At 36.4% G+C, this 12,747-nt stretch overlaps 1 protein-coding gene across 2 annotated transcripts in view; it reads right to left on the bottom strand.

The window, feature by feature from the left end:
• Positions 1–12,747, bottom strand: part of BMPR2 (bone morphogenetic protein receptor type 2) — a 173,131-nt gene that overhangs the window by 34,219 nt on the left and 126,165 nt on the right. For both annotated transcript variants that reach the window (XM_023733002.1, XM_023733003.1), the window contains exons 4-6: positions 3,553–3,663; positions 2,688–2,779; positions 55–285 (exon numbers count right to left, since the gene is read on the bottom strand). In XM_023733002.1, coding sequence (XP_023588770.1) covers positions 55–285; positions 2,688–2,779; positions 3,553–3,663 — 434 coding nt within the window. The remainder of the gene's footprint in view (positions 1–54; positions 286–2,687; positions 2,780–3,552; positions 3,664–12,747) is intronic.

Raw genomic sequence — 12,747 nt, 5'->3', positions numbered from 1 at the left:
AAGTATGATTGACAGCTAATATAAATGTCAGTTAATTTTTTATGAAGAACTTACATTGGGATAATACTCCATCACAAGCAAATACTCCATGCGTCCATCAGCAGTGACTCTCTCATCTCCAACTATAAAGCGAGCAATGTTGTCATGTTCCATCAAAGGCACTCTGTAAATGTTCTTCTCATTGATAAAGTTTTGACGGTTTGCAAAGGAAAACACTTTTACAGCAACTGGACGCTCATCCAAGGAACCTTTATACACTGCTCCATAGCGACCCCGGCCAATCAGCTGTAAATTTTTTTTTGAAGAAAGTAAGGTGTTAATTCATGTCACAATTGAACAATCAAGATTTTACTAAATGTTATTGTTGTTAGGTGCCATCAAGTCGCTTCCAACTCATAGCGACCCTATGTACAACAGAACGAAACACTGCCCGGTCCTGCACTATCCTCACAATGGTTGCTATGTTTGAGCTCATTGTTGCAGCCACTGTGTCAATCCATCTTGTCGAGGGTCTTCCTCTTTTTTGATGACCCTCTACTCTGCCAAGCATGATGTCCTTCTCCAGGGACTGGTCCCTCCTGATAACATGTCCAGAGTACATATATTATTTAGCTTACTAAATAAAAGAGCACAAATCCCTATGGTATGCCACAGCTCTCTATTGCTTACAGCTTAAATTACTCCATTAACAAAACACCAATGAAGTCCGCTTCTAGTATGGCTGAGGTAGCTCTTACCAGACCTAGCCCTCTCACAGAAAACAGCTATGAACAACTAAAACAAACAAAAATTATATACAGGTGCTGGAGAATGAACAGAAGCAGGTAGGCTCTGAGGGGAGTCAACCCTTAGAGAAAGGGAATAGCAAGGGGTAAGTCATCCATTTTTATGGCTTTTAGCCTGAGGGTAGGCTGAAATCAGCACTATGCAGGGGAGCTAAAACTTCAGTAGAAAATCCATAGTCTTTCTGGCTCAAGGAACCAGATGACAGAATTTGAAGCAACTACAGCTGCTGGAAACTGAGAGGAAAATCCAGGAAAGGAGACAGTCAGAGAGGAAGAAACTCAATGAATGCATGGGACAGACTCCAGCCAAAGATAAAATAATTGCACTGAGATTTGAGTTTCTATCCAAGATACAAAAATCAACACACTTCAAAGGAAAATAATAGAATCCAGGGAGTCCACAATATAATATTTACAATGTCCAGGATATAGTCCATAATTATTCAATACACGAAGAACCAGCAAAATGAAACCATTCTCTTTGTTTTTGGCTTCTGAGGATTTCTGTTGCTTTTTATTGAGACTGGTTAGGTATTCACCCTAATTTATTTAAGGATGTTTACTATGTTTCATTCACTATTACTAGGTTAAAATTTAACATACTGACAGACTGTCCTTTCAAAAGGTTCCATCAATATATAGTTAAACCAACAAAGTTTGGGAGTGTTTCTTTCACTCAATCCTGGATAAAATCCTGTTGTTTTAATTAGTGTTTATTTCTCTATAGCAAGTTGGACATTTTTTTGTACCTTATTTGGCCACACTTACTTTGTTTGTGAATTGGCAGGTCATATCTTTTGTCTATTTTTTTTTTTTGTGAGTTGTTCCTTTCATACTGATTAATACCCGTTGTTTCTTCATTATTTATGTGCTGAAAAATATTTTCAAATTTGGCTTTCGACTTTCTTTACAGTATTCCCCTCCCCCCAGACAGGATATACTTTAAATTGTTTTATATAGTCAAATTTATCATATTTATTACAAAATGGTCACTGGTTTAGGGATCATAGTTATAGAAAGAGCTGACCCTAATAAAGATCATAGAAATATTCATCATGGTAAGATTTTTACCATAGCTTCTGAGATACTAACAAATGAAAATTAACTTCTATGGAATATGTAATATCCATAAAAAAATCCACTGCTGTCAAGACTATTCTGACTTATAGCAACCCTATAGGACAGAGTAAAACTGCCCTATAGGGTTTCAAGACTGTAATCTTTATGGAAGCAGACTGCCACATCTTTCTCCCATGGAGCAGCTGGTGGATTCTAACTGCTGAACTTTTGGTTAGCAGCAGAGTGCTTAACCACTGCGCCACCAGTGCTCCCTTGTAATATTCACATGTGCACATAAAATACATAATATATGCACAGCCAAGGGATATTTATCTGGTATCTACTATGGATTGTTTGTCTAGCACAAACAATCTGAATTGACTTGACGGCAACGGATTTGTTTTTTCCTTTGGTATGGATTGTTTGTCTAGCACAGTCTTCTCGGAATTTTACATCTTATTCCCATAGTCTATTCACATCTCTACTCATAAGTCACCTACTCAGTAAGCCTTCTTCTGACTTTCTTTCTATAATTTCTATATCCTTTCCATCACTTTATCTCTTTATGCATTTTTTTTCCTTCATAGCACTTACCACTACTTGAAATTATATGTTCACTTAATCACTTTTGTGTAGACTCCCCCCACTAGAATGTAAGCCCTAAGAGGATATCTATATTTTTCACCATATTCCCAGTATCTAGAATAGGACTTTGCACAAAATTGATACTCAGGAAATGTTGGTTAAATAAAAGAATGAATGAATTTGTGAGTGAACGAAGTTACTGTCCCAGACACACTACATGAGTAGAAAGATAAGTCCACAATCTAATAGCAACCTCACCTCCAACAGTTTCAGGTTATCTAGGTCAAGAGAGGGCTCTGATGCTGCTGCCTCCATCATGTTCATACTGTGAAGACCTTGTTTATGGTCTCCTGTAGAAACAGGAAACAGAAGTTACTAACATGTGGCTTTCTTAAAAAGAAGATCTTCATTACTTTATTACATTGCAATTACAAAGGAGAGCTACAGAAGGGTTAGCAGCAAGACTTTAATGTTAATGGGAATAAAATTATTTACTAAACTAGGAATCATCTGTAAACAAATATGAATGATGAATAGCTTGAAAGCTGAATTCTGGGAGATGGCTCTGCAATAGACCTAGTTTAGACGTTTAAAACCTTCAGAAATATTGTACAAGCTTTAGAGAAGATTTTATTAAAACAAATGAGTGCTGATTTCCTAAAATGCCTCTCAAACCTGAAGTTTATTAGAATTGACTGAATATTTGATAATACCAAGTTATTACTGTTATTTTTTTAAGATATGAAAATAGTACTGCAGTTATATATTTTTAAAGTCCTTATATTTCAGAGATAATACTGAAGTACATATAGATAAACAGATAGATAGATAAAACAGATAGATAAATGATATCTGTGATTTGCTTCAAAATAATCCAGTGGCATGGGAGGAGATAGTAGGGGGACAGGGATATAGATGAAGCAATACTGTTCATATGTGATAACTGTTGTAGTTGGGTGATAGGTATTTTGCATATGTCTGAAATTTTTTCACAAAAATTTTAAAAAGTTTGTCAGAGAGAAGAATGCGAGGAGCTACTATAACACGGAGCTTTTAAAAAGAAAATGTATTCTGATTAAATGGCATGTTAAATAAACAGTATGACAAAAAGTGAGATTTTTACCTGTCAGCATCCTGTATCCAAAGCATAAGGCAACTATCAAAACAGCTAACGCAGAGACTGATGCCAAAGCAATGATTATTGTCTCATCTCGGTTAAATGAATGAGGTGGACCTAAAAGAATACAAAAAAAAATAGTCATCCTTTTAAGTATTTTGTTAATTCTAGAAACACTATGTCATATGGTCAAATCAGCAATGTTTTTGCATCAAAAGAAATGAAAAGAAAAATTAATAATAAATTTTTGATAACTGCATATAATCTATTTTTTAATCAAACAAATGATCTTATATAGATTTGGGACATTGCTATTGAAATATCCAGTACATCACGGAACAGCACTGACAGAGTAGTATATTTAAAAGCACAGTCTTCGGGATCACATCTGGGTTTAAATCCTGGCTCTACACCACTTGCTCAGTGACATTAAGCAAATTACTTTACTTTTCTGAGCTCACTACTTCACAAATCTTCTGTGAGGCATAGATGGGAAAATGACTGTGAAGTGCTTAGTACAGTGTCTAGTACACAGTTGTCTTAGTCCTCTACTGCTGTTATAACAGAAATATCACAAGTGGATGGTTTTAACATCGAGAAATTTATTTCTTCAGAGTAAAGTAGGCTAAAAGTCCAAATGCAGGGTGTCAGCTCCAGGGGAAGGCATTCTCTCTCTGTCAGCCTTCTCATCAATCTTGCCCCAGACTAGCAGCTTCTCCGTGCAGGGACCCTGGGTCCAAAGGCCACGCTCTGCTCCCAGCACTGCTTTCTTAGTGGTATGAGGTCCCCAACTCTCTGCTTGCTTCCCTTTCTCTTTATCTCTTGTAAGATAAAAGGTGGTGCAGGCCACACCCCAGGGAAACTCCCTTTACATTGGATCAGGGATGTGACCTTAGTAAGGGTGTTACAATCCCACCCTAATCCTCTTTAACATAAAATTACAATCACAAAATGCAGGACAACCACACAATACTGGGAATCATGACCCAGTCAAATTGATACACACATTTTTTAGGGGATGTAATTCAAACCATGACAATAGTACTTATGCAACAAATGGTAGTTACTATTTTTATCAATATTAATATTATTAATGAAAAAAACATGGCTTTGTAGGCAGTTAAATCAGCATTTGACTTCAAACTCAGTTCTTTCACTTACTATATGACCTTGGGAAAATTTCTTCACCTTTCTGAGTCTAATTGTCCTCACTTGCAGAATGGGAAACACACATATCTAAATCACAGGGCTATTATGAGCATGTAAAATATTTTATTTGTTAGTTCCATTCTGTGGGTCAGATCATGCCTAGAGCAATGCCGTTTAGGATGATGTCCACAAGCTAGAGCACATCCAGAAGAGAGCAACTAGAATAGTGAAAGGTATGAGAATTCTGAAATGTGATGGGTAAAAGAGTTGATAGCATGTAATGCGGGAAAAGAGAAAACTTGAAAGGATATTAATAGCTGTCTTCATGTGGAGAAATGGACTTGTTCTGAATAGCTAGAGAGAATAACCAGATTTAATTAGCTGTTCAAGAACAGCACTCTTCAGCTCAGCACACAGAAAAACTGACTGCTTACAAATACAGCTGTCTAAAATGAAACAAGGTATGAGGTACCCTATGAAAGAGTTGTTCATTATTTTTTTACTAGAGGTATTCAGGTACTATATGATAATACTGGCCTAAGGCTGGGCTTGATGACCACAAGTATTGTTATTTAATCATTCTTTACATTCAAGCAAAATCAAACATACTATATCTTAAAACTTTCTTTGGACATTACAATTATGGGTTGTACTCAAACTAAAAGCCTTTATGGCAAAGTTAAAAACCTCAAGGACAAATCGTTCCTCAGGTGGGCATTCTTGTTCTAAATCAATGAATTTATGTCAGTCAAATTAAGAACTGATGGCTTTTTAGATCAGATGAAATGGCACATCATGTCAGCTATTTTAAAATGTGAAAAAATTGACTCCCAGTTTCACTTAGGGTGTAAATAGAAGCAAAGAATTTTGCTCCCATTTTAACAATAAGCTGAAACACTCTAATAACAAACCAGAAAACCTACAAAATCATAGTCTTTTTTTTTTTTTAAGGTCATTAAGAGCTGAGGACACAAAGAAACCCAATGGATTAAAATCTAGAATGTGATGAGCCTTTTCCAAGAGAAAAGAGACCCATGGCTGCTTTTATCCTTGGTGAAGCTACGAGCAGCAGAGGACACCACCTTAGATGTAACTAGGAAAAAAACAGCTGAACATTTAACAAAACTTTAAAGGTTGAATACAGGATGGCATAACAGCTGAAAATACCTAGGGGATCCAAACACAAAGAGAGTTTGCAGTCATCTGTCAACTCTTTAAGAACTCTTTTTCACAGGCCTTCACCAAATGATCACATGTATGAATGGAGGCAGGACAGGAGAACTGAGAGAATCCCTTGAGGCCAAGCACATACGGCCTAAGTCTGAGGACAGGGCAGGAAAACTGAGACAGATCCTTTGAGAATTCTAGGCTGTCACTGATTATATAAACTGTGGCTAGCTATGGCTGGGCAAGGAGCAGAAAAGCTGAGAGAGATCTTCCCTGAAGTGCCAAGGTATAGGGCTTACTGAAGGCCAAGGGGAAAGTAGGAGAACTGAGAGAAATCCTCCAGCTACTCATATCCTAAAAAACACACTGTTAAAGGGAAAGTTCGTTCTGCCCTCAAGTCATTCAAAACATATGATGAATTGAATCAAACTAAGGTATAGTGGTTAAGTGCTTGGCTGCTAAGCAAAAGGCTGGCAGTTCGAATCCACCAGGCGTTCCTTGGAAACCCTGTGGGGCAGTTCTACTCTGTCCCGTAGGGTTGCTATGAGTCAGAATCGACTCGACAGCAATGGGTTTGGTTTTTTGGTTAAAGCAATAACAAAGCACAGATACAGCTCAACTAGAGACTACATTCATGTAGCATTCCTCCCACCTCCACCCCATTCTAGTGGCTTGAAAAAATAAGGGGCGGGTCTTTTTTTCTGGACATAAATATTACTTTAGAGTCTTTTTTTTTTTTAACCTGTAATGTCCTATGTTCTATGAGAATATGGCTCATTGTCAAGATAAGACAAGAAACAGTCAATAGAACCAGACCCCTGAAATGACCCAGATGGTGAAATTATCAGATACTTTAAAATAACTATGATAAATATGATAAAGAAAGTAATGGAAAAAATGAACCACATGAGTGAAAAGATGGGAAATGTCAGATAAGAGACAGAAACAGTATAGGAAACAGTCAAATGGAAACACCAGAAATTAAACATATGCTAACAGAGCTGAAGAATTATACTGAAGGGATTATCAACAGATAGGACACAACTGACAAAACAATCAATGAACTTGAATACATGCTGTTATGGATCTAATTGTATCCCCTCAAAATACGTGTTGTAAATCTTAACCCCCGTATCTGTGAGTGTAATCCATTTCAGAATAGGGTTTTGTTATATTAATGAGGCCACATCGGTGTAAGGTGTGTCTTAAATCAATCACTTTTGAGATATAAAAGGAGCAGATTAGACACAGAGACAAGCAAGCAAAAACAGGGAAGACAGGCACCACATGGAGGACACCAAGGAATGCTGAGAAGAATGCTGGAGAAGCTGAGACTTTCCCAGAGCCTCCCCTTAGAGCTGGCAGCCTGAATTCAGACTTCTAGCCTCCTACGCTGTGAGAAAATACATTTCTGTTTGTTAAAGCCACCCACTTGTGGTATTACTGTTATAGCAGCACTAGGAAACAAAGACACATGCCAACAGAAATTCTCCAAACTAAATCATAAAGAGGAAAAAAAGAGTGGGAAAAAAGAACAAAGAATCTAAGGTCTGTGAAACAATATCAGATGGCCTAATAGGCGTGTAATTGGAGTCATAGTATAAGGAGAGAGAGAGGAAGTGGTACAGAAGAAATATTAAAAGAGATAATGAACAAGATTTTCAAAAACTGATAAGAGATAACAAACCACAGATCTAAGAAGATCAGCAAACCTCAAGCAAGATAAACACAAAGAAAATCTTACCTATGTATATCATAGTCAAACTGCTGAAAATCAAAGATATTGTTTGTCAACCCACAGACAGTACTTTATCACTTGCCCTATACCATGAGAAGCTCTTTGAAAACTCAATTTAGGTTTTTTGTATTTTAAAGACAGCTTGTGAATATCTTTCTATCTATTCATTGAGTAGTTCAACTCTTTTACCTGTTTAGTGATATATATGTATGTATATATAACACAAGATAGACAAACTACAAAGACAAACAAGGAAATGATTACCATAAAAGTCAGGATAATGATATACTTAAGGGGAAAACAGGAGTAGGGATTAGGAAGAAACACACAAGGATCTATCTTCCAGGGTTTTCTATTTCTTGACTTGGATTTGATGATACTTTATGTTTAACTATTTATGTTTTACTAAAAAATGCTTATGGCAAAAATGAAAAGGAAATGGACTAACGTAGAAGATAATGGGTGATTTTTTAAGCATGTATTTTCCCAATTCTACAATAAATATACATTACTTTTATTTTAAGCAGAAGATAACAGAACAGCTATCATTTTTGAAGAACTCACTTCTTGCCCTCTAGTTCACAATGTATTACCAATTTTCATGTATGAACTGTGCCCTTTATTAGCTGGGTACAGAATGTTACTGTTTTGCTATCAATGAGGAATTATCCTCAAACATTATACTTTGGGGCTTTCAGATGTTCTGAAAGTCTAGGAGTTTAGAAATGCTGGTATCTGATGCACAAGATTTACTGCAGAAAAAAAATTCTTAAAACTCTGTGCCAAACAAAAAATGATGGTTTTCACCTATTTTCCTTTGCCTACAAAAATCTAAACATATCAGAGGCATCTTATCCATTTTCATAAGCAATTCCATATTGTCATCTTTGAACCCTAGTTTATATTAACAGAAAGAGGCTTACTCAAAAGATAAGCTATTATCCTTTATCCTTTCCTACTGCTTTCTCCTTATTCCCAAATATTAAAAGATAAGATTACTGGAGCAGGGGCATTAATAATTAAAAACCACTAAGACATACACTTGAAGAGAAAAATCAACATCAAGATAATTAAATGATTTCCTTAGAATTAAACTAAAGACGTAAACAACAGGAGGAGGGCAGAACTATTTAAAAGATGCTCTTAAGTACACTTTAGCCTGATTGTGGGCTGTTGAAAAACCACAGATGCAGCTAGATTAGCCTGATATGAAACCAAAAAGTCTAGGATGCTCTTTATGAGCAGAAGCTTGGGGCTGATCATGAAAATAACAAGAAAGCTACAAACAACAGATTCTGTAAGAAATAAATGCAGTGGTAAATCAAAGAATGTTTTTCACATGTGTATGTCTGTTTAAGGAGCAGTCTATTCGACATTATCTACATACATAGCTGACTTTGTTAATGACACTTCCAAATTACAAAGTACCGAGTAGCATCAGAAACATACACATCAGGTATATTTTCTTCTGCAAAAGATCCATATTTTACACAGAAAAATTAACAAACATGGCACTATCTTTAAAATAAATAATGCAGTCAAGCTCATCATGGATGGTACCCATAAAAAAACAGGGGCCAGCAATCTAAACAAAAAGCCACCTTACTCTGCAGTGGAATTCAATATATTTTGCAGTCATTATATGCTTTTCTACAACCAAGAAGGAAACTGTTGAAACAGTTTTGAGGAGATGAGAATAGCTACAGCCAGGATTAAAAATGGTAGCTGAACCGCAGACAAACGTTATAGAGGATGTGATTTAAACATGTTTCATAAAAATTTAAGTGTTGGTTTTATCTCACAGGCAAGATAGCCTTGAGTGATACCTTCCCCTTGTCTTGTTAGACGTAGACAAACCATGAGAAAAACTACTGGGATAGAAATTTGAGCTACTATATTCTACATATGGCCAATTCAAAGACATTCTTGAGTAGGGAACTAGTTGCAGAGTCAAATATTGATTACCTAAAGCAATAGTGGGGAGTTGGTAATCAAAAGCTTTCAATAACCTTTGAAGCTGAACATAGGAAGTGCTGTCTCTGCCCTTGACCTGACTCAATTGCTTAGCTGGATAGGGAGAAACCTGTGTACAAGGAAAATCTCTTGGATGCATGGGATACAGAAGCTAGACTGATTTCTGAAATATGCGGATTAAATAATTGCATTAATCAGTTCATATAGATACAAAGTTTCTCTAGCAAGTATACTTTATATTTCCTTTTGAGTATTTTAAAGATGCTGCCTTTAAACAACATACTAAAACTAAACTCCTTATTTCCACCCATACCATACCAACTTCCCTTGCCTATTAGCACCACTGATAAGTGATTAATACAGGAGAGCCAAAAATATTGTAAAAGGAGGAAATGAATTAGAAATCAAATGTTTTTTAACTTGAATACTTTGTATAAAACACAACGCACATTTTCCCTGCCTTTCTAAACAAAATATATTGGAGTAAATTTCTTTTCTACATGACAGAGGTCATCATTTTGAATATCAATTAGTCTATGATGATACTCTTAGGGCCTATTAGGAAGTCTCAGATCACTGGGTTTTTTTAAAAAATGATTGTGTCTAATTTCCAATTTTCCACCCCATCGTTTGTCTACTATCTCTTTTTGATGATGTCAACATGCTTGCCTTACTCTTTTCTTATAATCTCGTTTGGGCTTCAAAAACAGATGGCCTAACTTGTTATAAATGAATGTAAAGTGTGCAAACAGACTCAAAAAATAAGAGACTTTCCTAAAAAATTATATGAGTTTTAATACAAAGATTCTGTGGCATCTATCTTGGCTGCTCATAGGATTTTTAGTCTGCTTTCTGGTTCTTGGCTATGCAGCAGATACATACAAGTGTCTAATAGCTGAGTTCCAGATAGGTAAGTCATTGATATATCATCTCAACCCCCTCAACCCCCATCAATTATGTTAGTAATCTCAGTGTCATCTTTGATTTCTTTTTTTTAAATAATATTTTATTATGTTTTCAGTGAGGGTTTACACAGCAAATTAGGTTCCCATTTAACAATTTCTATACAAACCATTCAGTGATATTGATTACATTTTTCACAATGTTTCAACATTCTCATTAATTCTGTTCTGGTTGTTCCAGTTTTGGTAATCTAGTTTCCCCCAAGAATTTGAGTTCTGTTCCACATTTTCCTCCCATTCTATCAGGATATGTCTATTGTGTCCCTGATCTGAACAGTCGTTAGTGGTAGCCAGGCAACATCTAGTTCTTCTGGTCTCAGGGTAGATCAGGCAGTGGTTCACATAGACTATTAGCCTTGTAGACTAGTGTCTTCTCTGAGTTTTTGGTTTCCTTCTTTTGCTATTGCTTGGAATAGTAGAGATCAGCAGTTGTTAGATGGCCACCTGCAAGCTTTTAAGACACTACTCACCAAACTAGGATGAAGAACATACACTTTATGAACTATATTATACCAATATGGTCCTAAGCCTTCAAACCCAAAAAACACAAATTTGCAAGGTGTTTGGTTATGTCTAAGAAGTATACATAACTGTGCCCCCTATGTGGGTTTACTATATATATGAATATACATGCATGTATATATTCATGCATATATCTATCTATCTATCTATATATATATATATCTTTCACCACACTTATTCAATCTGTATGCTGAGCAAATAATCCAAGAAGCTGGACTATATGAAGAAAAAGGGGCATCAGGACTGGAGGCAGACTCATTAAAAACCTGCATTATGCAGATGACAACCTTGCTTGCTGAAAGTGAAGATTTGAAGCACTTACTAATGAAGATCAAAGACTACAGCCTTCAGTATGAATTATACCTCAACATAAAAAAAAACAAAAATCCTCACAACTGGATCAATAAGCAACATCACGATAAACGGAGAAAAGACTGAAGTTGTCAAAGATTTCATTTTACTTGGATCCACGATCAATGCCCATGCAAGCAGCAGTCAAGAAATCAAATGACTCATTGCATTGGGCAAATCTGCTGCAAAAACCCTCTTAAAGTGTTAAAAAGCAAAAATGTCACTAGAAGGACTAAGGTGTGCCTGATCCAAGCCATGGTATTTTCAATTGCCTCATATGCCATGTGAAAGCTGGACAATGAATAAGGAAGAACAAAGAAGAATTGACACCTTTGAATTATACTGTTGGGGAAGAATATTGAATATATCATGGACTGCCAAAAGAACAAACAAATCTATCTTGGAAGAAGTATAGCCAGAATGCTCCTTAGAAGCAAGGATGGCAAGACCTCGTCTCACGTACTTTGGACATGTTATCAGAAGGGACCAGTTCCTGGAGAAGGACATCATGCTTGGTAAAGTAGAGGGTCAGCAAAAAAGAAAAAGACCCTCAACGAGATAGACGGCTGCAACAATAGGCTCAAGCACAGCAACACCTGCAAGGATGGCACAGGAGTGGGCAGTGTTTCATTCTGCTGTACACAGCGTTGCTATGAGTCGAAAGTGTCTCGACGGCACCTAACAACAACAACATATACATCTATATGTGCATACATATATACACACAAACATATACCATCTTTGATTTGTTTCCATTTGAAATAGAAAATTTTTGGGAGAAACACGTATTTCAAAAGAATTTAGTGATACTGTAAAATCAAGGTCTGTGGATGGTGCAAACAGTTAACATGCTCAGCTGCCAACTGGAAGGCTGGAGATTTGAGTCCACACAGAGATGCCTCAGAAGAAAGGCCTGGCGATCTACTTCTAAAAAACCAGCCATTGAAATTCCTATGGAGTACAATCCTACTCTGACATGCATGGGGTTGCCATGAGTCAGAATAGAATCGACAACTAGTAAAAAAAAATCAGGAATGAAAAATGGCATTAAAAAAAAAGAGATTTTCTCCCTCTAACCTTATACCTAGGTAGGACATATTGTCCTGAGGCAGGATATCAAATATTAGGAATCATGATGAACAAGTGATGTAATTTCCAAATTACACTAACTATAGTTTATATTATCATAAACAATCAGTTGTTAGAAAAATAGGTATTCTGTGATTGATAATACTACACTCGAAAATACTCCAGGCACAGATTTACTGGCCTAAAGGGGACTGGAGAAACCCCGAGAGTATGGCCCCCAGACACCCTTTTAGCTCAGTGGTGAAGTTA

Source organism: Trichechus manatus, unplaced genomic scaffold, assembly GCF_000243295.1.
Source record: "Trichechus manatus latirostris isolate Lorelei unplaced genomic scaffold, TriManLat1.0 scaffold00056, whole genome shotgun sequence".
NCBI lineage: Eukaryota > Metazoa > Chordata > Mammalia > Sirenia > Trichechidae > Trichechus > Trichechus manatus.
This window is presented reverse-complemented; position numbering and strand designations above follow the sequence as displayed.